General features: G+C 39.9%; 2 protein-coding genes across 3 annotated transcripts in view; one reads left to right on the forward strand and one right to left on the reverse strand.

The window, feature by feature from the left end:
• SIRT5 (sirtuin 5) overlaps positions 1-10825 on the reverse strand; it is a 126103-nt gene extending 115278 nt beyond the window's left edge. The window contains exon 1 of one of the 2 annotated variants that reach the window (XM_069218120.1): positions 10700-10825. The gene's annotated coding sequence lies outside the window, so the exon portion shown is untranslated. Of the gene's footprint in view, positions 1-10150; positions 10393-10699 lie in introns of those variants that run through there. The other variant, XM_069218110.1, reaches the window with a different exon arrangement.
• A 14-nt stretch (positions 10826-10839) lies between these two features.
• Positions 10840-13638, forward strand: part of NOL7 (nucleolar protein 7) — a 110226-nt gene continuing 107427 nt past the window's right edge. The window contains exon 1 of the mRNA XM_069218136.1: positions 10840-11038. Coding sequence (XP_069074237.1) covers positions 10917-11038 — 122 coding nt within the window. The 5' untranslated portion in view covers positions 10840-10916. The remainder of the gene's footprint in view (positions 11039-13638) is intronic.

Consider the following 13638-nt stretch of genomic DNA (forward strand, 5'->3'; position numbering starts at 1 on the left):
CAGTTAGATATTTTGAACACATAATTATAATGAGTACCGTGCCCCAGTTAGGGAAAGAAACCAGCTGCAAGCCTATGGTGTGGAACCAGGCTTATTTTACTTAAACAAATATACATAAGATAACATATGTGATAGACAGTGCGTTCAGAGACAAAAAAGCTCAAACTTACACGTGTAAAAGAAACGAATCAATTCAAAATGGATTCTAACAATCGACCCTTTTTGAGTTTTTTTTCTTCTGAACATAATCAACGTTTGAATAGTTCTAAATTTCCTCATATATGTTGAATTTTACTCCTACTTCCTTGAAATTTGCATTCATGGGGACATAAACAACCGATGGGTATGAGCAACCAGTATCTGTAGTGAGGATAGTGGGGTCAATAGCCATTAGGGAATTTATCTCTTCTCTCTGCATCATAGCTCGATTGGTTTCTAGTATTTTCACTGGAGGAAGTTTACACAATTTTAAACAGGAACAGAAAGCAGGTAAGCACTGTACTAACAAACAACTTAATATAATAGCTATTCCTATAAAAAGTATGTCTTTAAACAACCAGCCCCACCCCCCGAACCAAGACCATAACCATGATAAACTCAAATTGCCTCCTTCATATTGGCCCCCCTTTTCAAATACCTGTACTGCTTCTTTTATTTTCCCAATATCCAATTCTATCTCTGATGACTTGTTGACAAAATAACAGCACTTTTGCTGGTACTGATGTTGGATTAAAACACATACTCCTCCTTGTTGTACTGTAATCAAGTCTAAGGCAAGCCGATTTTGTATCGCCAATTGGGCTGCAGAGTTTATCTCTATCTGTACACTTCCTATGGCCTCCCTGGTGGCATTAAATGCAATGGCTAATTCAGCTGACATATTCATCATTGCCAGTTGTAAGTCGAAAATTCCAAATCCTGGAATAAGAACATGTAGTACTTGAAATACCCAGTTCTTTCGCTCCTCCAGTATGGGTGTCCCTCGTTTGTACCTATGTGCAAAACTCTCCATGTTAAGGGGCTGGGAAGATGATATATTTGATATCACAGTAATGTTCGGGCGCCAAATTGTCAAATGCACATATTTGCAGATACTTACAAATGCATTTACAAAGGAGGTTTTGACACGGAGAGACGGAGTGAAAAATCAATGACCAAAGGTCTGTTTATTTTTGCTGCAGCAAAAGAGGACAAGTTTACCACTGGCATCCCAGGCCCGAAGTAAAGTGTGCTAGCATGAAGCGTTTAACAGTGATATTTATACTCATACATCAAAGGATACATAAAGTGTGTAAATAATGATATACGTCATACAGATATTTTAAGGAGTTAATCAGTTTTCCACACACCGGTTCCATTCCCAGCTTTGTCCTTGCATCCCCTCTGCAGCTGCCTGACTCCCCACATTCTTGAGACCCTTCAAAGGATTGCGTGGTTCAAAGGTATAGATATCAGCCTTTCCCTCCCCAAAATACAACAGCCGAGGTCAGTTAGATATTTTGAACACATAATTATAATGAGTACCGTGCCCCAGTTAGGGAAAGAAACCAGCTGCAAGCCTATGGTGTGGAACCAGGCTTATTTTACTTAAACAAATATACATAAGATAACATATGTGATAGACAGTGCGTTCAGAGACAAAAAAGCTCAAACTTACACGTGTAAAAGAAACGAATCAATTCAAAATGGATTCTAACAGTGGAACCAATTAAGATTACTCTGAAGCCGAATGTAGTGTTTCCGCAGCTTCCACAGTATAACATGGCACAAGATGTTCTGATGAAAGTGGCGCAAATAATTGGAGATTTTCTAAAACAAGGGGTCTTAAAAGAAGTGTTGAGCAGTCCATGTAATTCACTGATAATGGGCTTGAAGAAGCCATGTGGGAAAGTACGCATTGTGCAGGACTTGCGAAAAGGGAATTATATGGTGGTCAAGTGTTGTCCTGTAGTACCAAATCCAGCAGTAATACTGTTTCAGATTCCATGCGACGCAGAGTGGTTCACAGTGGTTGATTTGTCACAAGCTTCCTTTTTCTGTTCCTCTTCATGAGGATAGTCAGTTTTGTTTTAGTTTCAAATTCCTAGACAGAATCTACAGCTGGTGCAGGCTTCCTCAAGGGTACACAGAGTCACCGTCACTGTACCAATTGACTCTAGTGCAGTACATTGATGATTTGCTGATTGCATCCAGGACAAGGGACGAGTGTAAGTACGACTCGATTGCCCTGCTGAATCATTTGGGAAAGATTAGACATAAAGTGTCCTCTTTGAAACTGCAGTACTGTCAGAAATCTGTGAAATATTTGGGACACCAGATTGAGAAAGGGTCAAGGAGAATCTCCAGAGAGAGGATTGCAATGATTCTGCAGTGAAGTCCACCGACTTCACAGATAGATGTCAGAATGTTTCTGGGAATGGTAGGTTATTGTCATCAGTGGATTCCAAATTTTGCTGAGATTGCCAAACCATTGCAGCAGCTGACACACAAAGATGTTACAGATCCCATAATTTCAGATGAAGATCAGATGAAAGCGTTCACTGAGTTGAGAGAGAGTTTGTGCAGAGCTCCAATGTTGGGAATGCCTGATTACACAAAGCCATTCACATTGTTTTGTCATGAACGTGATGCCTGTTCTTTGTCTGTTTTGACACAGGTACATGGAGGTGCTTATTGCCCAGTAGCCTATTTTTCAGCTACCTTGGACCCAGTCGCAGCAGCTTTACCAGGTTGTCTGCGTGCCGTTGCCACAGTTGGTCAATGTCTTTCTCAATGTGAGGGAGTATTGATGGGATACCTTTTGACGGTAATGGTACCACACTCTGTTGAGATTTTACTGACAAGAACGAAAACACAGTATTTGACTGGTGCAAGACTGACAAGGTATGAGACGAGCATATTAGGTGCTCCAAATGTAACATTGAAAAGATGTGCAGTGTCGAACCCAGCAACATTACTTGCAAGTGATACTGTTGAAATTGAAAAAGGAGAAAGACATGGAGCATGATTTTCTTGAGGTAACTGAGCTGTGTACAAAACCAAGGCCTGATATCAGAGATACCTGATTGGAAGAAAATTATCAAATTGTCTTTGTTGATGGCTTGTGTCTCAGAGATGGTACAGTGACATTGAGAACAGGATATGCTGTATGCGCAATCACAGGTACATAAGAAGCTTCCTGGCTTCGAGGTGTATATTATGCACAAGTGGCAGAATTGGTAGCTCTTACTAGAGCATGCCATGTTTCTACAAGACTGAGAGTCACAATCTATACTGACAGCCAATATGGATTTGGAATTGTTCATGATTTTGGTCAATTGTGGTCACAAAGAGGTTTTCCGACTTCTACTGGTACACCAGTAAGAAATGGCGACAAGATAAAAGAGTTGTTGTATGCAATACAGTTACCTGAAAAAATTGCCATGGTAAAATATAGTGCACATCAAAAAGGCCCAAGATTACATCTCACTGGGAAATGGATATGCGGAGCACGTCACAAGGTTTTGCACATTCAACTGTGTATCGTTCAAAGACAAGCAGGTATTGATGCCAGAAGAAGACAACACATGTACAAGTTTTGCATTGAAAGTGATCGATACTCTGGAAGAGTTGAAAACATTGCAAAGTAATGTTGACAAAGAAGAGAAACGTCTTTGAGCTAAAATGAAATGTGCCCAACGTCCTGACGAGATTTGGGTTTCTGAAGAGGGTCAGATGGTCCTGCCAAATAAGTTATTGTCGCAAATGGCCCGTTATTATCATGGCCAGGCGCACATTGGAAGGGATGCCATGGTTAGATTGTTTAAGATTGACTGGTTTAACCCTAAATTCAGGTAGGCAGCAGAGGCAGTGTGTCTTCGCTGTATAGTTTGTCAGCAACTAAACGTGGGAAAAGGGACAGTGGTGAATTTGAGCCACACTGGAAGAACAGGAGGTCCATTCAGCAGAATGCAACTGGATTTCATTGAAATGCTTGCATGTGGAGTTTTGAAGTACGTGTTGGTGATGGTGTGTGTCTTTAGTCACTGGATTGAAGCATACCCTACAAGAAGAAATGACAGTCTCACAGTAGCAAAGCTGTTGCTTAGGGAGTTGATACCATGTTTTGGGTTTCCGATCTCTTTAGAATCAGATAGGGGGAACTCACTTTAATAACGAGGTGATTAAACTCTTATGTGCAGCACTAAACATCGAGCAAAAGATGCATTGTAGCTACTGCCCTAAAGCATCAGGACTGGTGGAACAGATTAATGGTACCTTGAAATCAAGAACTGCAAAGATGTGAGCAGACACAAATCTGAAATTACCAGATGCATTGCCTTTGGAGTTGATGTTGATGAGAAACACACCTGACAGGAAGACAGGGCTGTCGCCCCATGAGAATCTCATGGGCAGAGCAATGAGATTACCAGCAGTTCCAGCCAATGTACTTGTTAACATTACAGATGATATGGTGTTGGACTACTGCAAGGGTCTGGCTGATGTGGTTGCTCTTTCTCTCAGCAGGTGCAGGTCACCACCCTGCCACCCATCCACGATCCAGGGCACAACCTGAGAGCCAGTGACTGGGTCGTTGTCAGAAAGCATGTTTGTAAGACTTGTTTGGAGCCACGTTGGAGGGGTCCTTACCAGGTGGTGTTAACAACTACCACAGCTGTGAAGTGTGTAGGACTCCCGAACTGGATTCACGCGAGCCATACAAAGAGAGTAGTATGTCCAACAGATCATGAAGAAGTGTTGTTGAAAGTACCAACAACAGCAAAAAAGGTTACCTGAGCCAGAAAAAGAGCCAACAGAGCCTGAAGTTGAACCAGAGCTTGTGGAAGATGGTTCCATTACCCCTGTAAGAGACAAGAGTGAAGAATTACAGGAGGGTGTACAAGAACCAATCTTGACTGATACAGCAGGAGAGCCTAGCTCAGCAGAGGTTCTCCCAGAAGCAGATGGTGCTGAAACGCAGACAGAGCAAGTGCCAGACCAAGAGGGGGAAAGAGTTGAGACTGATCAAAGTCAAAGTGATCTGACTCCTCCTGAACCCCTTGCAGGTCCATCAAGAGAAAACACCATAGAGAAAGAGGAGATGAGTCCAATCTTGAGAAGAATATTGACAGATGGAACAAGAAAAGGAGATAATTGGCCTGGATCGCAGATTGGGAAGAAATAGGAACTAGTCATAAATGAAACAATAGAGTAAGTGGACACTATGAGAAAGGAAGATTTAAGTGAAGGAGAACTAAGTAGTGATCGAAGGTTGAAAAGAAAGAGAATAGCAAGTCGACGCTACTCAGGTCCTGAATGGGCATATGCAACTACCAATGAATGGCAACATGAGTTTATGTCTTTTTGTTTTGATAGAGAAGTTCCGAGTCAGTATTTTGTTGTAACCTGAAGGTAATCAGGAAGCTGAATTGTTGAGCTAATCTGGAAAAACTTAAGAAAGAGACTGTTGGAAATAAAACCGAAAGAGACATTGATAACCTGATTTGACAATTGAAAACCGGATGTGAAAAGTTGCTAATCGATTTTGACAAAGGAAAAGGGGTTTTGGATGTGAAACTGAACTGTGAGAAAATAATTTTTCTTCTTTTTTTGATTTTTTACTGCACTTTATCTAAGAGTTACTTCTGCTTTCTGATTCTTTACAGATCATGGCTGAGCTAAATAATCAAGATAAAAATATTAGGCGCTGTAGATACATGAGTATTGGATTGGCAATCGTGTGTGGAATAATGTTTATAGTGATGATTGTGGGAATGACTGTTCGTGATATGAAAAGAGCTACTATTATTTGTGCTCCTGAAACTACTACACTAACAGCTTTAGAAAGGTGTAAGCTAGATGAGAAGTACTCGCATGACTGTACTAATGCTCAAGGAGAGCTTTCTTCTAATGTTTTCTATCGCTTGTTGAGTGAGTATCTTGAAACAATGGATGCAAGGAATTGTCTTGTGTGTATGCAAATTCCTTTGTCAGTAGAAGAAGGGGTTACGTACCTTAGTCTTCCGCTAACATATGGAATAAGCTGTAGTTTGCAACTAACAAGATTCTATAACCAAGAGTACATACAGTATTTTTATTCAAACTACGATGTTGTGTTTTGGTTTGTTCCTATTACTAGATATCTGAGTAAAGTAGCTAGAGAGCACGATATAGTGCTAGTTAGAGGATTCTTTGAGCCTACACTAACATTCGGAACCGCATACGCGCATAAGAATAACCTGACATGCTTGCTTACCTTTGGAAAAGAGCTTTATATGGCATACGGATGACAGGGGAAAAGCATTCAAAGAAAAATTAGAAAAATGTTTAGAGAAAAGGACTTACAAGAATGATTATGCTTACACTGCTATTAAAACGCAAGGGGAATTAGCATTAGATGCATTACATGTAGGGAAGCTTTATATATAGGCCAAAATCACACAATGACACTTTATTTGTGGGAATGAGTGAATGTAGGCATGTGTTTTTGTTTCAGAGTAAGTGGACTATTATGCTGAATGGTCAGGACCCTGCGATTCCTGGGATCTATTATATTTGTGGACTTAATGCTTATTTTCGTCTTCCAAGAGGATGGTATGGGACATGTTATTTGGGGATAGTTTTCCCTAACATTTACCAGATAGATTGGTGAAGCAGATATGCTAATTAGAAATTATTAATGAATGTTTATGCGTTTTGCTTAACAAAAAGTTCATACAGAAATTAATTGAAGAGAAAATAATGTGCACGTTTAAAAATTTGCCCACTGGGAGAGGTAGCCACTTATACAAATTTATACTAAAATGATTAAAAATGCGTAAAATAATGGAAATGTATAATAATGATGTAGTAATGTGCCATAATGAGATGTATAACCGATGTTTTGCATTAGATCGTAGAAGTTAACTTAGCCAAAGTCGTGGCCTACTTGCCAGGCCTCATGCAGAAGCAGGATTAATAAACGCACAATGTAGAAGTTGCTGGTGCATATGAACTGTGTGCTTAGCTAGAATTTTCTGCAATGCAGACATGAGATGAAGTCAATTTGATACAATTATGTGTAGAGTAGGCTGAATGTACTTTCCCAGGACTTGAACAATAGAGACACTGACTGAAGAGAAACATGCAACATTTTCGATACCTGAAGAGCCAGATGATGAAGACATCGTACAGTGGACCAATCCATGAACTGAGAAAAACGAAATATTAGAACTCTTAGATATGTAGAATAAAATGTATTGGGTAACGTCACAAATGGAGAACGGATTGACCAATTAGGAATTAAGGGGATGGACTGAAAAACTCTAATAAAATGTCATGACAAGGGGCTAAAACTTCAGATGCGAGGGGTGAATGCGGATGACGTCAAGAGACGCAGTTCGAGATTCTGTCATTGGGCTCATGCTCTTGAGAGCCTGATGCGTTGCTGATCTATTGATGACCTGAAGACGAAGACTGACTTTGTTGCTGATCCATTTTGTGGATAGGGAGCTATGACAATGTGACTCATTAACTTTGTGCATTTCCTTCTAGGTACCAACTGCGCTGTTTTATAGTTTTTCTTCAAGCTAGATGTTTTCCAAAATCATGTTTTCTAAATTGTTTCGCATGAAGTCCCACATGCTGATGCTAATCTGGGTTAGGTAGGTTTCTTCGGGGTGACGTGGACAGTGACAAATGATTGACAAACTGATTGCTGAACTCTGCTATTAATGCTGATATATTCATCCTTGTGGGCTTACACTGAAGATTTGATCACGTTTTCTCAAGTTCTAATTAGATTGTGTTACTGGTGGTCACTAACAAATTCTGAGCTGATTAAATAAAGTTTGAGTTAACCGAATGCATAAGCATTGTAATTAATAGGGAAATAAAAATTGTTAAACGCTTTATTGAGTTGTGGTTATTCATGAATTATTGTGATATTTGGCTAATAACATGATTTTCTTAGTGGTTATTGATTGATTACATTGATTACTAATGTCACTGGTCATTACATGACTAGGATACTCCATACGATCCAAAAGGTTCATCGGCCTATACGCGTCCCTTTGTAAGTTTACTTATTAAGGACCGGGCGCATTTGCACATCTATGCACCCAGGATCTGGAACAACATTGTCTTTATCATGACTATCCCAATGATGCTCCTATTGAGAAAAGAGTTGAGATGCACTTCTTTAAAGAACACTACATCAGAAAGCATTAACAGTCCACAAGCCAGCCACCTCACCTTTCACTTATCGACTTTATGATGGACTTTGTCTGTGTACAGAGTTCTGCTGCCTTTTGGCTAGGTTTGTCCCATAGAAATACCACAAACATACATACATATTATAAAGCCATTGAGTATAACCCCTAATAACAGGCGCTTGAACAAAACTTACATCTGAGAATTGCTGTACACTCCTAATTTGGGGTGGTTTTTAATCCAGTCACTCAGTGGTAACAACCATTTCCAATATCAAACATCTCAGGCAACAGCATGCAGAAGTGACCTTAACCGCTTATTTCTTCACACAGGGAGGAGACTGGTGAAACTGTTAAAACAAGCTTATGAACCCAAAATACCAGCCATGTCTTTTTTGTATGGTAATCTGGAAAAAAAAAAATTCAATAAGACACAGTGCACCAACCTGGTTTATCAGGCAAGATCAAGGCCTAGTAGGGATTGAGACAAAAGCTAACCCAACTGTAGTGAACCGGTGGTATAGATTGTTTCATACACCTCAAGTTTTGAGCACATCAAGTCTATGTAAAAAAATCAACGAATTCAGTATTCAAAACTATACATTTTATATAAAACAACACTGAAATCAGGGCCTTAAACGAAGATGTACAACTGGAAACCTCAAGTTGGAGATCTCTAAAAGAAGTCTTACAAGTAGAAGACAAAATATGTCGTTTTTAGAAATGACAGTTCTTAGTGTGATTCAAAACCAACTTTATTTGATGTAACAAATGCTATAACAGAATTTAAAATGTAGTTTTACTTGGAGAAATTAAATAACTCGGAAATAACGCGCTTGTTCCTGAATTTACGCACTGGGAGCTACCTTCCTCTTGAAGAGAAAATGGGTCTCTGGAAGAAGATATCCAAATAAAATCAAAAATGTAGCCTTTAGGGCAATGGAATTCAGAATACTAAGCATGTGAATTTAAATTGTCCTATGTTAAAATCTTTACGGACTCGTTACATGCGAAAAATCTATTTGAATTTGGGATGTAAAATATTTGCAGCTGTATTAAATGTAATCAATGCTCCAAGTGATAAATCCAATGTTTAGTATGTAGTCTTTTTATTAAGCTGTTCAGCTATATGAATTTTTTGCTCCAGAAATATTTTTTTAAGAATGCATTATTTGTTAACGCCTTGTGTGCTTTATTTGTTTTTTGTTTAAAGCTAACATCAACGTGTATACAAATCTAACAGAACTCATCGCGTCTCAGGGCTCGGAAAAACAATTATGCGAGTAATACTACACACAAATTGCAGCCAAAAACTGTTTGCACTAACTGATATAAGCAGCAGTGAGGGTACTGTGCTGACTCTAAATAATGCTGAAGAAAATGTACTTTTGCTTATTGGAATTAAATGTTTGACCAAAGCACGGTATATAGACGATGAAATGTCTTGTTTAGTTATCTTTGTCGTTTGCGTGTTGTCAACGCACTTAATAAAGCAAATTAAAGGAATTTCTCAAAAAATGTTAAAAGCAGCGCCATGAAACAACTGGCGTTCTAACACTTCATAAAGTAATACAAAAACACACCTTTATCCAAACCACGCCACATGCCAACATTCCCGATTTAAAATAGCTTTGTTCTGCTTACAGTTTCATCCGTTTTGTTTAAAGTTAAACAAGCAATTAAACGAACAAATATGTTATCGGTTCCCCGATATTTGCATGTTTGCTGGTGCTCCACAAGCAGCAGTAGGTGTCTGTACCTACACTGCACACGCCTGCACGCCCTCTAGGGCACAGGTAAGTGCATTCAACAGCTGAAAATGTGCACCCCACTTATCAATCTACTCTACAGGCCCATTTCAAGAGTTTCAATTCCGCACTTCATCGGTATGTGTCACACTTGATCGGTGCCTCTGTGGTGGTCTTTCGTTAGAAGATAGCTTAGTACTGCATCAAGACGACAACAGGCACACGATCACCCACCTGCACAGATGAAAACACTTGTTTGTCTTGCCACAGCCTACTTGTCTTCCCTCTATGTCTATACAAAAGTGCTTGGGACTGACGAGAGAAGGGTGCTTGGTCTCCTGTAGCGGATGCGACATCTACTGGTAGCAGGTGCGCAACGCGGGCACAACCCTAAATTCAAAGATAAATCCAAACGTGCTCCTCTGTGTTTTAGCGAATAATTTTGTCATCCTCGTAGTAAGGTTTTTGCCAAAATCATTTTACTGGTAAGTGGTTAGGCTAATTACCACAGTCATAAATGTTAACGTAGGGGCCATATTGGACTATAAAATATCCGGCTTCCATAACCAAACGATTGGCAGGGGCCAAAGTAAACATACTTAATAAATATATTTTAGAAAGTAACTGGCAGTAAACGGGAAGTTTCAACGCTGCAATTAGTTAATAACATTTTTAAAAAGTTTAAACTAAACACTAGTTATAACAATGGACCAATACACGAATGTCAGACGAAATAATAGCACTGTACACCCTTACACAATGTTATTAAAAAGGCCTTCTAACCTCGTCTTTTGGAAGAGGAGTGTAGCAACCGGAAGCAACTTTGGCGTTTTGGCTGTCCTTTCGGTGTATAGTTATTTTCCAGATCTCAGCCGTCCTCTTTCTTATTCTAAATTCACTGTAGATTTGGAGGCGGGACAGTTCAGTAACGGGAAATGACGCCCGGGTTCAGAGGTGAATAGTGGTAGGGGAAGCCCTTGCGTGTACACGAGACGGCAACATGGCGGACCCCGAAACAGAGGAGCTTAACAGTGATGATGAGGCTCCCGAACAGGTCACCTTCCAGCAGAGTCGGCAGGATGCGGCGGAGAATCTGAAGAGAGCGACCCAAGCTTTGCAGAGGTGATGAGCGGTTCTGTTGTGCGGGAAGTGGGTCTTTACCTCGGGCTTTTAAGTGTTCCTCGCTAAGAGCATGGCAAGCCCTTGTGGTTAGTGTAAAAGTGTTGTATTGCGCATATTACTAGAGGTTCTTTAATCAGTGTCTCTAATAATACACGTTACTTTTCTTTGATCACTGGAGCGGTAGTGGCAGAGAACACAACGTAATGATTTCATATGTGCATGCTCCCCTTAATTAGGACACATTTCTCGACTTAATGTTTTGAATGATTTCATTTGCATGCTTCCCTATATAAGAACCCATTTCTCCTGATTTGCTGCAATAAGCAGCTTAGTTTCCTCAGTCGTTTTTTAAAAATAACGCATCTTATTGAATTTTGCGTGAGATAGAAAAGATAGTGCACATTAGCAATACAATGTAGATTTTCCTAGTCTCTTGACGGGAAGTCTTAATTTTATTAAAGACACGGAGGCGAGTATTATGGAGTATTATGCGTTTCTTTTCTTACTTTATTAAATAGCAGCAGTAAAGAAACTACAGTTCCCATAAGGCAAAGTGAAAAGAGCCAATGGGAACAAAAACGTGTACAACAATAATGAACCAATACACATAGGGTATTATGACATCACTTGACTGCGAACAGCCCTCTTTTTTTGCGAGCGGTCAGTCTGAATTAAACAAAGGAAATGTGGCAAAAATAATAAGTATAGCCAAAGTAAAGGCTAACAGTTCAAAACAAAAGTTCAACACTCCAGAAAATGGAGAATGATCGGAGCAAGGAGGATCCGTGACTAAATGAACTCTGGTAGGAGAGACCGTAGATAGGAGACTGGAGCACTAGGACGAAGATGATGTTTTATGATGATGGTTGTATCGCTGGCGCTGAGGCTAAAACAAGGGAGGGAAAAGATAACAAGTGTTACACCCAAGTGGAGGAATAATACTCGCCTCCGTATCTTTAATAAAATTAAGACTTTCTGTCAAGAGACTAGGAAAATCTACATTTTATGGCAAGACCGGAGGCTCCTATTATGCAAGTTCAAAGCATATTAATTACATTCAATGATACATTATCAACAGGTTTGCAATAAAAAACTAGAAATTATCGTTAGACCAATCTGCAGGTTTAAGAATATCCTCCAAGCGAGACCCCACCCAAAAAGCTTTAGAAGCCATAGCTCCCCTAGAGGAATGAGCACCAAACATGGAAGTATCGATGCCTGCGAGGGACATAATCCATTTGACCCAACGTGCTAAAGTAGCTGCAGATACCGGATTGAAAGGTTTCCTGGAGGAAATTAGAATTTGAGAAGAAGAGGAGGTTCTTAAATCTGCAGTTTTTTGTTCGTAAACTTCTAAACATTGTGCAACACATAATTTGGGGTGATCTGGAAAATAAGGATAAAAAACAGAGGTTAAATTGGTCTTGGTTCGACGAGAAACTGTAAACAGAACACCAGTATGAGTAAACTGACGATTAGAAATATCTAAGGCTTTAACATCTGAAATTCGTTTGATAGAAACAAGACATAAAAGCATTGTTAACTTAGCAGATAACATTTTTAAAGTAAGCATGCTATTATCAGGCCATGACAATAGAAAGTTTAAAACAATATTAACATCCCGTAACTGTCTGTATTTTGGCATTGGTGGATTAGAAAATGTTACTCCCTTCAAAAGAAGACAAACGAGGATGTTCACCCACTGGCTTCCCATTGACATAGGTATGATTGGAAGAAATTGCGGACCTATATAAATTGATGGTACAAAAAGCCTTGCCTTTGCTAGCTTCAGCACCAAAAAATTTGCAATAAAAATCAAATCTGCTGAAGAGGAATCAATGTGTTTTCCCAGACACTAGCTATGCCATAACGGCCATGCAGATTTGTACGCTTTCTTGGTGCCGGGAGCCCAGGATTGTGATAAGTATTGGGAAGCTTCTGTCGAAATGAAAGGGAGAGATTGGGAATGCCCGAGATCTTCCACGCTGAAAGGGTGAGAAGATTGTCTAAAATGAGAGGATGAGGGTGACGCATGGGGTCCAACAATAGATTCGGGAAGGATGGAAGGAGGAAAGGAACATCTATTGCAAGTTCCAAAATAGTTGGAAACCAGATTTGGGATTGCCAGAAAGGTGCTATGAGAATCAAGGAGGCTTGTTGACGCCTGATCTGAGCAAGAACTCTGCTGATCATGAGAAAAGGAGGAAAGGCATAGTTCAGAGAACCTGACCAATCCTGAAAGAAGGCATCGGATGCTAATGCCAACAAATCTGGACGCCAACTGAAGAATAGAGGGAGTTGAGTGTTGAGACGGGAGGCAAATAGATCGATGTGAAGGGGACCCCACATATTCTGAATTTGTTGAAAAATTGAGGGATGGAGTTTCCAGTTGCTGGAGTCTTGGAGATGCCGTGAGTGCCAATCTACGACAGAATTTAGAGTTCCTGGAAGATACTCTGCATGAACCAAAAGATGGTTTAAAAGGCAAAATTCCCCAAAACTCTTGGCTAGTTCCGCCAAGGGTTTGGATTTTGTGCCTCCGAGGTGATTTATATATCTTACTGCTGAAACATTGTCCATTCTGAGGAGAATAGCACTGT

Source organism: Pleurodeles waltl, chromosome 2_1 (assembly GCF_031143425.1).
Source record: "Pleurodeles waltl isolate 20211129_DDA chromosome 2_1, aPleWal1.hap1.20221129, whole genome shotgun sequence".
NCBI classification, from domain to species: domain Eukaryota; kingdom Metazoa; phylum Chordata; class Amphibia; order Caudata; family Salamandridae; genus Pleurodeles; species Pleurodeles waltl.